Consider the following 14,197-nt stretch of genomic DNA (forward strand, 5'->3'; position numbering starts at 1 on the left):
GAACAAAATTGTTCCATTTTCTTTAAATTTCCAAATGTCAGTCTTAGTTGTACTGATCAACTCTAACCTCAAATGCTTGATTTTAATCATTAAATACTTGATACCAAACAGAAAATTTTGTATCCAATGGCAGAAATTTCCAATGAAAGCTATAAACAACCTGCCCAAAACCATCAAAAATCTAAATAAATCAAATATCAAAATAAACTAAAAACAATCTGTCATGTAAATATGTCAGGAATAGTGCGAATCGGGAAAAATATTTTAAAATTTTGTGTTTTAAAAATTGGCCCTTATTTTGAAAAGTGAATCGAATCGCAAATTTTATTTAAATAATCATTTCAAAAGCCACATTCTTTGGTTGTTATTTCTCTATTGGAACGTCAAAGTTCACCTATGTATCTAAATTTCATATTGGGTTTCTCAAACGTTTGTTTTAAGTCATAGGTATGTTCGATTCGCTTTTCGTAATAAGGGCCTCAGGTGTATTATATTCCGTCTAAAAGTGCATAGTTAAATGTTTCATAACACTGAACGGTTTCTTCTCCTAAACCAAAAATTGTTTGTTGAAAAAGTAATTTAAAAGTTTACATTTTTGTATGTTTTTGTTCTTTGCTATAAAATTAAGAGAATAAATTTGAGTTATTAACCAGAGAGCAGTTCATATTAATATATAAATGATATTCTAAATTTTTATATAAAATATTAAAATAGATTTGAAACTTAGATGTAACGTAATTAAGGTTGTCTCTGTGGCATCTAAGTTAAACAATTTATTTTAATTAATGATGTAATTAATTAAAATAAATTGTTTTAATAAGTTTAGGAATTTTATAATATAAACATTATTTTATATACATAGGTCAGTTTTTATTGACACTAAAAAATCCATAAAATAATAATAATAGTTGTTTACGTTTACGTTCCATTAATTATAGTTCTGCTATTTTTAAACATTTACAACAAAGGCAAATTGAGTATTTTTTTCGGTTTATTAGAAAATTAGAAAAATTACAAAACATATTAATTACCTACACCCTTGTTATGCAAATAAAAACATTTACTGCACAATGGATAACTAGCCTGATCATACGAATGGAAACGTAATTATTAATCATAAACATTTTAACAAGAAGTCCAGAGTTGAGAAAATGTACATTAACGTCAAATTCTAAGGCGTTATTGGTTTTTGTCATAGTTTTCATTGGTTCTCCAGTTTGTGAACAGACCAATATATGTTTGTGTAATTAATTTTCTATCAATTGAAAACGTCAACTTTTCTTTTGCCCATCGTGAGCAAATATTATCAATAACAATGTTTTGACAGCAACAAATTATTAAAGCTGTGTTCACATTGAACTTTTTTGAAATAATATAATTTGACATTTGGTCATTTAATTTCCCTGCTGATCACTTGCCTACCTATTTTTAAATGTCAGGAGAAATGAGATGCATACAGTTATGAGAAGCCAAATTAGATAACCTTAAAGGAAAGGATAAATATTTTAAACAATCGAATAAGACTTCGATTCTACTTTCAGCATATACAGTACATTCATGTGTACGTCAAAAGAAAAAATTCTATTTCCATTTTCTGAAATTTGCTGAAGAAAAATTCATAGATCAAAGTGTTCTCATACAAATTTCGTTATCAAAATTGTACAAAATTGTTTATATTGAACTTTTATGAAGGGATCCACTTTGACAGGTCATCACTTTATTTTATTTTACTTGTATATACAAAAAAAGTGACAGTGAAAACACAGACATTTTCTTTATTATGGAGCGAGATAAAACCATGAAACGTCAAAATGAGTTACCTTATTTGACTCTTGACTAAGAAAATTCCCAGAGAACTTAAAAAATACTACATAATATTTTTGTTTTGGTGTATGCGAACATCGTTTCTTGTATATACAAGAAAAGTGAGACAGACATTTTCTTTATTATGGAGCGAGATAAAACTATGAAACGTCAAAATGAGTTAACTTATTTGACATTTGAATGCAAAATTATGTTTGCTTTGAGAGCAACCTCTTGACTATGAAAATTCCCAGAGATCTTAAAAAGTACTATATAATACTTTTTTTGTTGAACAATGTTCGCATCGGTGTCACTTAATTTTGAATTTTGATAATTTCTTTTCAATTACGCTTATTAAAACATAAAAAAAGAATTTGATCACCGTATCCCTATATCTCTTAAAGCTTCGAGAAGGCGCTAAAAATAATGAGATAGAAACACCAAGTCCAAAACCCGGTTTTCGCAGAAAACCTACATTGAAAACTCAAGTTTTCCCATACATTTTTGGTAAACGACGAGTTTTCGTAAGCCATAAGTTTTATATAAAACCTCTCGAAAACTAGTTGCAATTCAGAGTTGAACTAAACAAACAAACCTTTCGAAACATTCAGCGCTCAAATTAATGTAAACAAAACAGCTGATGACTGCTGTCAAAACAAAATAATCATTTATAAACATATTTGGTAGTGGAAAGTAATATTATTAATACAATTTCCTTACAAAATAAGAATTATTGCTTTTTTTATTTACAGAATATGAAAGAGAGAAAAAAGGAAAATTTGGGGAGCTGCGTGGCAACATGAAAACGTCGAGAACAATTTGCGGCACTGGCGGTTCTTTTATGATCCTCCAGAGTTTCAAACGCTCTTTTTTAAGCGAGGAACCGTAATTCATTGGTGTGGCGACCCCAATGACGAAGAAACCAAAGAGATAGTCATGCGAAATTGCAGCCCATCATAACAGCTTCAGTGATCGCTTTGGGTGAGTGTGATTTTGGTACGAATCTAGAGCTAGGAATTGGGCTTTTCTGCTCCGGCCAGAAGGACCTACACGAAATCGTTTAGAATCTTCTCAATCCCGCCTGTAAGTTGCTCGGACGGCCACAATATATGGCTATTCTGAAGGCACATTTGGCCAACAGAAGCAATATAGTCATAAGCTCAGTAGTTTGGATTGAATTTGTTGTGAAAGAAGAAGAAAATGTTTTAAATAGAATGATGTTTATTATAATAGTTTTGTTTGTTGTTGATTCTATGATATATTTTCTAGACAATTAGCTTGTACTTAGTGCATTGTTCGGCCCGGTTGAAGTAAACAAAGAGGATAGCTTTCATGTCGTAAGCGCATCCACCCCAAATCCCCAGAACTTCAGTTGAAACTCTTCTTCGAGGCGAGCTAGTGTTACGTTAAAATCCATTTGAATTGGTTAAAATTCATTTTATTTTCACAAATAATTTGAGAAGAACAAAACTTTTTACTCAACAATTTTTTCATCATTACAAAATTTGACACCCGGCGTTAAATAAATTTAAATGTCAAATGAAAACGTGTAAATGTTCGGTGTGAACGATTTTCCCGGTTTTGGGTTCGGTGTGAAAAGGATATTAAAAGAGTCTGATTTGCAAACTGATATAACTTAGCTTCAATTTTTTTTAAAATTGATTGGTAAAGTTTATATTTGGCCCGTTTATAAATATTTCTAATTCCTCGTATTAATGTCTCGATTTTGTTGTCAAAACTCTGAACGTAAAATATCCTCTATCGGACATTTAAAAAATAAGAAAAAATTGCAAAGCTAATTTCTTTGATAAGTATTAGAACTATCCAGTTTATATTTCTAAGATTTCTGAGAATTTTTCCAAAATGATTGACAGAGGAAGAAAATGAAATATGAACACAATACACTATTCATTCTCACCTAGCAATCGAATTAACGAATTAATAATAAGTGAGTCGTCTTCTTTTTAGTTATCCTACTCTGTCAATCTGACTGAGAAACTTCTTAGAAATCCTCCTCTGTCAATGTGACAAAGAAAAGTATCAACAAAGTATGAATGTAAAGTGTCCAATTTATTTAATTTGGATAAATTATCTAACGAACTACTAAAAATTCGAACAGATCTAATGAGAGTATACGACAGTTTCAGTTTCAAATGAACAAGAAAGCAGTAATGGCTGAATCACAAACACGCTTCAGTTTCGGGCTCACCTGATCTTTAAAAGTTCACCAATAGGACGTTATGTTTGACAATCGTGAGGAAAAGAACGTAATGTGACTCCAAACGGAAGCTCAAGTTCAACTATCTGAACATTTGCTTTGTCTGACAGCTGTAAAAAATGTCAACAAACAAAATATTTGCTCTTTGGAAGGATTAAATAATAGAAATGTCATTCAAACCAAACTTGAAGCAGGCTCACCGTAACACAGACGAAGCCGAAGCTGAAGCGTGTTTGTGATTCAGTCATAATGCAAAAATTTGAATAAAGAAACAAACAGAAAATTTGCAAGTAAATCTTCTTAATTAAAGTAGCACAAAAAATGTCTTGACCAATTAATAATAATTTAACTATCAATCAATTCACTTTTGCACATATTTTAAGCATGAATAATATAACGTGTACGCGATTCACTAATTAAAGCTTTCTGGGAAAAATTTAACTTTAAATTGATTTTATTGTTTTATTGTAGAAAAATATTCACCCATTTTTTGAGAATGACGAAATCATTATCACAAAAACTATTATAAAAAAAAAAAACTTATCTTAACCGCATACGATAATTTTCAAGGAGATTCGATAAAATTTTTTGAAAAACTAAAACAAATCAGGGCAATATTCCCTTGACTTGCAATTAAAAGAATTAAATTTGAGTAAAATTGTGAATTTAAGTGAACAGATCTAATTTTACCTACAGGTTTTAGATCAATGGCTGCTCTTTTGGGTCTGTTTCTTTTATGATGAAGATCGGATTCGTTTCAGACCGCTTGGTTTGTTAATATTTACCATGTTTGTTAAGATTTAAGCAGTATTCACATGAGCGCAACCAACGAACGACGAATGAATTACAAAATGTGAGTTTTTATACGTTTGAAGACATATTTCCACACAAGTTCTTAACAAAACGATAGCAATATAGTTTCTATTCGGTTTATGATGCATACTTTTACTTTTCAATAGCAAAAATTAATAAATTAAAGAAAACAGATTTATTCGTCGCGAAAAAAATTGTAGTTGTCAAACGAACTGTCAAACTTTATTCGCGTTCCAAATTATCCACACTCGGAACGAATACAATAGTCGCGAGTACTTAACCAAAGCAAATATAGCTTCGATCGCATTTTCTCAATCGTTTGTTTTCAAAACAAAACACAATAACGATACATAAAAAAAAACGATTGTCAAAGTCAAACTTCATTCGCTACGAATTAAAAACTGTTATGTGAAAGAAATGTCAAAATCGACGAATATTCGTTCTTTCGTTGGTCGTTGGTTGTGCTCATGTGAATAGTGCTTAAGAGTTTGAAAATATTGTGCATTTCTTTACATCTGGCTTTGTTGATGTTTTTCAAAAATTCAACATATTGACTTATCACTCAAATAATCATTCCATTGCCTATTTTAACAAAATTAAATCAGTATTTCCAACTTGCTAAAAACCTACATAGATCTCAAGTTTCTAATGATTGTAAATCGGAAGAAAACCGTTCAGCATATAATAAACATTTGATGTAGTTTTACTTGAAACAAAAACTAAAATAAATAAAATGATAATATCTGTTAAAACTTACATTTTAGTTACATAAATCTATTCTCTTAACATTCCCTTATTTAACGATACATAATTCTACATTTAACTATCTTTGGCTACACCATTGCCGTTTGGCATTACATTCACCTCCGCATCATCTCTATTAAGATTAACCTCTTTCAGTTCTTCACCTTGTTCGAGAAGATCTTCTTGTCGCACTTTCTTACCAAATCGTTCACCATCTTCAATAGTTTCCAGCATTGGTTTGTTGTGCGTTTCGGGTAGCAGCAATGACAGCAATCCTCCAATAAATGCCATCGCTCCAAAAATTATCAAAGGCAATGGCTTCCACACTTCACTCAGCAAATTAAAGTATGGCGCCAAAATTCCACCAATACGAGCGACCATCGATGAAGCTCCCAAGCCGACATTTCGAATGACAGTCGGGAATTGTTCAGCTGAGAAAATGTACACCGTCCCATAACTGGAAGTTATGGCAAGTTTTCCAATCATAGCACAAACTATAATCAACCAATTCATGTCGTCGGGGACAAAGACAGTCAAGAGAAGGGCAGTTCCAGCTGTCAACATGCATCCACACAAAATCGACCGCCGACCCCATCGATTGAGTGTGAAAATCAAAAACGTGTATGCCGGAATTTCAACAGCTCCGGAGATTACAAAATTAAGGAGAACATTCCCTCCCAGATTGCTGGTGTTCCACGACAGACCATAATAAGTTCCGCTATTCACAAACCAATCGAAGAAAATTAACAGTGTTTTCCGCCGGAGATTGGGATACCTGAGTAAATCAAAGACGGATGGTTCTCGCTTGGGTGTGTCGAGTGGATCCTTCACCTCAGTGGTGTCTTCCAACAGGTTATCCAACACATCGTCGGGAATCTTAACCTTATTCACCCTGGCTGCCTTTTCAATATTTGCAATCGCATCCTGTTTCCTATTTTTCGACAACAGCCACCTCGCCGACTCTGGAATAAACCAATAGTACGACATAAACAGAACTCCCGGCAATGTCAAACCAATTTGCAACCACCGCCAGTCGGTTATGAAATAGGCGAACGCAGCTGTCAACATGAAACCTACCGAAAAGAACATCATAACCACCACACCGGCAAAGATACGGTACGAAGGTCCAACCATTTCCATGGCTATCACATAGGCCACCAAAAATACACCCGATGTCGTTGCTCCAATTATTATGCGAGAAATGGTGTAGGTTATGAATTCCGGTGAGACAGCCGCAAGAACCCCGAATATCAATTGTATGACCAGTGAGGCGAAAAATATCGGTTTCCGTCCATATTTGTCCGACATCTGACCGAAAATTATACTCCCCAGGAGCACGCCCAGCATAAACAATGAGTCGGATGTTGCACTAAGGAAACTCCGCCCACATACCATATTCCATTCGGTGACAGCACTGTTTTTCCACGTTGACCTGTCATAAACGTATTTATCACAATAAACTGTTGACACTTCGCTTGATGCCGGCGGCGGCGAAAAACCGCTAAGATAGTCGGGCGAATAACTGACATTGTAATATTCACAGGTGAGGTATTTGTTTGTCAAAGGGTCTTTTGGATATGCTAATTGCCAAACATTATCCGGAAGTTCATAGGTAAGATTGTCAGAGCCGAATTCAAAAGGCAACTCGCAACGGAAATCCGGTTTGGCGAGCAGAAACACTCCGGCGAGTTTGTGAAAGGCACACGATATGGCAGGTAAACAAACTAAAAAATATATACGCTTCTGGTATTTCCCGAAATCCCCCAAATGAGTGATGACATCGTCGTAGCCCATCTCAAATTATATTCGAGTGACAGCGAGACAGAAAAGAGATACAAAGAGAGAGAGAGATGGAGAGGAATTATCGAAATACACTAAGCTACTTGTCAGATTCGCACGCCTTTTTTTCTTTTGTTATTTATTTGTATCTCTTAAATGCGACTATGCAAATTTTGGAAACGTCACTGACCACACCGGCGCGTCGTTTTTAATTTATTTCCTCATTCAAAAACACGTCATTTTCGGTCGGTATACTAAACGAGTAGTGAGTATTGCTGAGAGAACATTAGATTTATGCTTACAGTGCCATAAAAATTTATATTTCACTATCGGAAATTAATTTCCATTGGTGTATTTTGTTTTTGATTATTTTGGTAATTTTGATAACACTTGTGTTTTTGTTATCAACTCAAAAAGAAACTTCGTACAGAAATGGGTTTTGTTGTTGTTTGATTCAGTTTTTTTATATTTTTGAAAACCAAAGTAAAAATAGCGACGACGCGCGATTTATCTTCTACCAACCGTCCTTACAAACTATTAGCTACTGACTGAATTGAATCTGAAATTTGTGTGTTGAATTTTCATTTTCATATTGCCTAATGTCCACGTTGTACAAAATTCATATACGCGAAGGCGAACGCCGAACGCCGAACGCGATGCGAGTTGGCGCAATCATTGAGTTGAAGTTCATACAAGATTTTGCTCCCAGTTCTATAAAAATTAAAAGTTGAGAAACGCGCATATTCCACAAAAAGAAAAAGAACCCTGAATTTATTTTCTGCTCTTTTTGAAAACCAAGGGTTCAGGTTCAATTATTCGGATTCAGATGCATCGGGAATATGGGGTGGGTATGTTTCTTGTTTGTTCACACTCAATGCCATCGTATAATGGTTTTTAGGTCATTCATCCAAGAAGGGTTATACTACACGCTACGCTACGCTCTATTGGGTATTGAGCTAAAGACAATATAAACATGTGCCATAACACTAATACAACTAACTGAAGAAAATCGTATGTTTTTTGAGTGAATTTTGATATGGAAGATACAAGTGGTAGCTGGACTTTTAAATTTTATTTGAGATTCTATTATTATGATTTTCGAGCTTATATGTTATCCAATTATTATTTTTTAAATTTGTTTGCTAAAAAATTCAACATAGTTCCTTTTTTTCATACATTTGTATTTTAAATTTCTAATCATATTTTCTTGTCTGAATATAACACGGGTAACACGAAAATTGACTAAGACCGCAAAGTATAAAATGTTGATACTTTAGGTCTTAATAAGACGAAAAATACATAACATGAAAAAGTTTGCTTTTGTGTTTAGGAGACTGATTTGATGTTTTTTTTCAAAATCTCAGATTATAATTTTTAATTGAATATGAAACTATTCAAATAAATATGTTTATCAAGATTTACTATCGAATTAACTTACAAAAAAGTGGAAAATAATTTAAAAGCGCACACTTTTACTCTTTCTTTTATACTCATAAGGGCGATTATACAAAAGTTGGGTAACTTTTGAGAATATTTTCTTTTCTACAAATTAGTGTGTATATGATGACTAATCTAATTAATATATTGTTCCCAATCGGGCCAGTCACTTTTTTGAATACATTGTAAGATATTTAAAAATTTCAGAATTTGACTGCCAAGGGAATGACGAGGTAACATATACTGATAAAATATACAGTTTTTAAAGTATTATAATGAAATTTAATAAAAAATAGGAAAAATCTCTAGGAATTTAATAATGACACATGTGTTTTAAAAGTATGAAAATCACTTAGTAATAATTAAAAATAATTATTAATATGTAATACTGGGAGAAAATACTATATCAGTTTTTAAAACTGACTTTTGACATTTAAGGAAACGTTCTTCACTTATCTTTTACTAAATAGTTCTATTCTACAATAGAAACAAAGTCTCAAAATATTCATCTTAAAAGTACTAGTGATCATGAAATGAGGAACAATAAAAATGTACCTGACACAGGACTGACGACATAGGACAGGTGAATAAGACGAAATTTGATAGAATAATCAGGATTAATGTTTTTTTTTTTGTAATTTCGAAAATCAACAAACTACATTTTTACAAATAAAGTCTAATATGTATAAACAAAATGAGGCTGGGATGCGACCCACACTGAGAACTTCCCATCCCTTCTGTCGATTTGTCTGGCTTAAAGTTCGTCTATATGTACTCGTATCAATGTATACCAAACTTGAGTACTTTTATTTGTAGATTTTATTTTTTATGAATAAACAGACGGTTGGATTCTTAAGTAAAAATTGCTGAATATGGAAAACAATATTTTCTGTGAAATAAAATAAGTTTGAAGCCAATATTTTTAAAGTAAATCTTTACCAATCTTTTTTTGTAAAAAAACTGTCAATTCGATTTTTTTTTTCAAAATTTTATCGAATGTTGAAAACAATATTTCTTATAAGATAAAATTAGTAAGAAGCTTTTATCTCAAATTTTTGAAAAGATATTAGAGTCGATAATCATTTTTTACCAACGCTAATTTTTTTTCGGTTTTAAGTTTTTAGTAAAAAAAACTGTCAATTCGATTTTTTCAAAATTTTACTGAATGTTGACAACAAAAGATATTTTATTTTTCTCAAAATTTTTCAGAATGTTGAAAACAATATTTCTTATATGATAAAATAAGTTTGAAGCCTAAATTTCAAGTTTTTGAAAAGATATTTGAACCGATATTCAATTTTTACCAACTTTGAGTAATGTTTTGTTTAGATTTTTATTTTTTATAAAAAAAAAACTGTCAATTCGATTTTTCTCAAAATTTTATATACCAAACAAATTATAGTATAAACTTTAGGACAATGAAAAGGCATTTAAAGCGACTTTTAAATGATTTTTAAGAAATTAGAATCACGTTATTAACTCCATTTTAAAATTAAGTGATACCAAATATAACGTTTGACACAGAAAAATGGTATATTGCAAAAAACAAGGTGAATCTGAATATTTCTAAAGAATTCAATTTTTACCTGTAACACATAGGAACTATTTGAAAAGTAGTGTATTCGTAAAAAATTGCAACTCGAGATTTTAATTAGCCAAAGACCATTCGGTCGATTGTGTTAAAACTTAGAAATAAAGGTTTTAGGCAGATTGTCGTAAAACGTAGATTTTCTTTAAACATTTTTTTTTCTTATCTTGGCTCTTTTTGGGGATTTTTTTAACTAAAGATAAACATTAGATATTTTTTAACTAAATTGAAATGTTAAAGGTGAAACTGCATAGCAGCAATATTTTTAAGAACAAATTGGAAAATGTTATTTATACAAAATTAATTTTAAAAAAACCGCTCTAACATTAATTAAATAAATTGCATTTCAAAGACAAACTTATTTTATAGGTTAATTTTGAAATGTAAGTTCAATTTGTACACAAAGCTTTTGAAAAGATGAGCAAGTTTGTGTTTGAGTTTTAAAGTCCACCTTTCTTTAAAAGCACAATTTAAGCAAGGACTACATGGGGGCATCGTATCAGAATCCCGTTTTTAAAAAGTTCCAAAAAAAGTTTTGTATAATCCCATCGTTTAAAATACCGATTTTTTTAAATCCCGTCTTTTGAAATCCCGCTTATTGAAGATCCCGATCAATTATAATTCCGCTTTTAAAAATCCCGTCAAATTCCGACAATACCGTTTTTTTTTACAAAATACGTGCATAGGAGTAAAAAGTTTTTATGTTACATTATTTGACTAAAATATTATAATGTCGTTATTTGTTTTATTTTGTTTTACTGTATAGAAACATTAATTTTTGTTTACAATATTAACTCTTGCACAAAAAATATGCATCCTGCAGCAAATCTACCTCTCGACTACTTTGACTTTGTTAATTAATTTGAGTTTGTTTTAAAAGAACACTTCTTTACTTTATACTATTGTTTATTTTTGTATGTGTTGTATTTGTTAAAGGTTACAATAAAATGAATCTAGAAAAATATTTAGTTTTTTTTTTTAATTTTTATTGTTTAATTTTAAAATATCGCGCGATTTTTAAAAATTAAACAACTAGTTTTGGTTGCAAAATCGGGATAATAAAAAGCGGGATTATACAAAATGGTATACTAAGAAACGAGATTACAAAAAGCACGATTATAAAAAACGGGATTTTAGAAATGGGGATATAAAAACCGGGATATCGAACCCAACCCTCCCACACTGGGTATCAATTTTCTTGATTAGAATTTCAAAAATAAAAAAAATGTTGACATTTCTCGACGATTCGAGATCTCTGTAAATTAAATCCTTTGTTTTTCGAGATATGTCTGTGCGTGTGTACGGCGATATTTCGGGATATCTGTTTTGTTCACACTATCCCAAGAACTAGCAGAGACATCGATAGATCAATTTAGTTTTTTAAAATAATAACATTGAATTGTATAGAAAATACTTTACAATATTTATATTTTTAGTTCATCAATTTTGAAAAACTGACATATTTCATTCATTACAAATATTTCACAAAAGAATTAGTATGAATTAAAACTGGTAAAATTTCTAGAATAATCGAAAATGAAAATATATAAAACTAATAAAAAAAATTGATAAAAATTGCTTTTCAACTCGAATAACTTGAGAACAAGAAGGGATATCGACTTAGTTATTCTTATAGAGATTATGTTATTCTTGAATTTCAGTTTATTTAAAAAGTAAATACTAAGTACAGCAACAAAGAACTCCCTATCGAAAAAACAACACTAAATCGACAATAAAACAGCTTTTATTTCAATTTATTCATTGAATACTTTTCAATATTTTTTAAATGACACCAATTAAAATAAACGGCTCGTTTTTGTTGACTAACTAAAATGACATTTTTGAAAACTTTTTCAAATTTGTTTGACCACCCCTAGAATTAAATTTCGAAGCAAAAAAAAATGTTAAAAAAATAACCGGCGCTAAAACTCATAGAGAAAAAATGCCTAGTGATTTACAACTCTCAACCATTCCTAGCATTTTTATAATCAGAATTATTTTTATAGGATGTGCCAATTTCCCGGAAAGACTTCTTTAGATGGTACAGGCAGAAATTGAACACAAGGCCTCTGGCATTACAACAAAATTATAATTTATCACCGATGTCGCCGTCTTAGTTACCTTATTTTCCATAATAACTGCAATCAGAACATAAATGATAATAAATAAACAAGTTAATATCTTTAAAGTTTTTTTTTTAATTATTGTTAAAAAATATCTTATCTGGTTTCTTAATATTCTTTTATATTTTATAAATTATTATTCATAAGAACTGTTTTTTAAAGTGTATTTTCTCATCTTGCACTTAAAAACTTTATAAGTAAAACTATGTACCTTTTCTACAATTTTCAGATAATTTTTTCATTGCATTATAAAAAATCCTCGCCTGAAACTGTTATCACTTCACTGTATTTTTCAACAATTAAAAACTTAAACTCTTAAACATTTCAAAACGTAAACAAATATGTTTAAATACCTAATCGAGCCATAAGTACTATTACAAGCATATAAGCATAAAATAACGTAAGATAACATCTATAAAATAATTTGTATTCATTTATGAAAAAAGTAATTTCCCTCAAAACCTCAATTTTAAAGTCAGCTTTTAAACATTGTGTCTATAGATTTATATTTCAAGGTGACGCAACAGTCCGTTGAGACCTAAGGCATAGTGACTTACAACTTTTAACCATTCTTGTGTGAGAGTAATGTTGTTAGGGATGAAGTTTTACAATTTTCGCCCGAATCCGAACGGATTATTTGAAAAGGCACTTTTCATGAATAACTTTCAGTGGATTTCAAAACGAGAAAACTTCGCCAGAATTAATTCTTTACCTATGTTGGGCAATTATTGAGATTGCGAACAGAAGCAAGCCTGAAACTAATTTGGTATTTTATACATATATATATGAGCCGTTTATTTTGAAAGTGGCATAAATCACTTTTTCAAAAAAATCGAGTTAATGGCAACACTAAATACAATTGAACGGTATTTTTTCATTCAAAAAATTTCTCGACTAAAAAAAAAGTGACTTATGCCACTTTCAAAATAAACGGCTCATATATAGGTCCCCTCCATCTCTGACAACAGTTCTCGCACACAGAAATGGTTGAGAGTTATTAGTCACTAGGCCCTAGTTCTCAATGGACTGTTGCGCCACCCAATTATTTATATCCAATGGATGTTTTAAGTAAAATGTTCCACATACGCCACCGAACACCATAAAAATACAATTTCATTTCATTCTTTTTTTTTTGACAAGCCTTTCAAGCGTTACAATTTCTATTGACGAATACATATTTTCGTTAATGATATTGATAACAAAAATAAATGCTTCTTTACAAATTATTCCTTTTACTTTGTTCCAAAAGGTAAAGTTAGAAAGTAAAATGTCTATGAGTTAAAATAAAAGAAACATTCCAAATAAAGTTTATGTACATACATAGGTACGAGTATATCTCTTTAAGCTCTCATTTTTCGCAACAAAAAATTAAGTTTTTTTTATTTCGTGATTGCTATTCAAGATTGGAACTTATCTCAATACTCAATCCTATTTGGTATGCTAAAACTTCTTCATCTCCAGTCCAGACTTCAGCAAACACCAAGCAGAGGATAGAGGAAATAGTTGTTGCTTATTTGCCTGGTCGGGTCTTGGGTGTTAGGTTTGCATCGCCAGTCACCGTCATAGTCACAGCGTCACGTGGCGCCGGGAATATTGAAGTGAAGTGAATACAAAATATCTTTTTGTAGAGATTCCACAACAACAGAACTTTGTTCTATATAAAAATGACAGATGAATGAAGAATCTTTTACT

At 31.1% G+C, this 14,197-nt stretch overlaps 1 protein-coding gene across 1 annotated transcript; it reads right to left on the reverse strand.

The window, feature by feature from the left end:
* Nucleotides 1–5,445: 5,445 nt before the first annotated feature.
* LOC129942613 (organic cation transporter protein-like) lies at nucleotides 5,446–8,317 on the reverse strand. Its single transcript, XM_056051628.1, has one exon. It carries the CDS (start codon nucleotides 7,370–7,372, stop codon nucleotides 5,654–5,656), a length of 1,719 nt encoding a protein of 572 aa, XP_055907603.1. The 5' UTR covers nucleotides 7,373–8,317; the 3' UTR covers nucleotides 5,446–5,653.
* Nucleotides 8,318–14,197: the final 5,880 nt, after the last annotated feature.

The sequence above is a fragment of the Eupeodes corollae genome, chromosome 1 (genome assembly GCF_945859685.1).
Source record: "Eupeodes corollae chromosome 1, idEupCoro1.1, whole genome shotgun sequence".
In the NCBI taxonomy this organism is placed as follows: domain Eukaryota; kingdom Metazoa; phylum Arthropoda; class Insecta; order Diptera; family Syrphidae; genus Eupeodes; species Eupeodes corollae.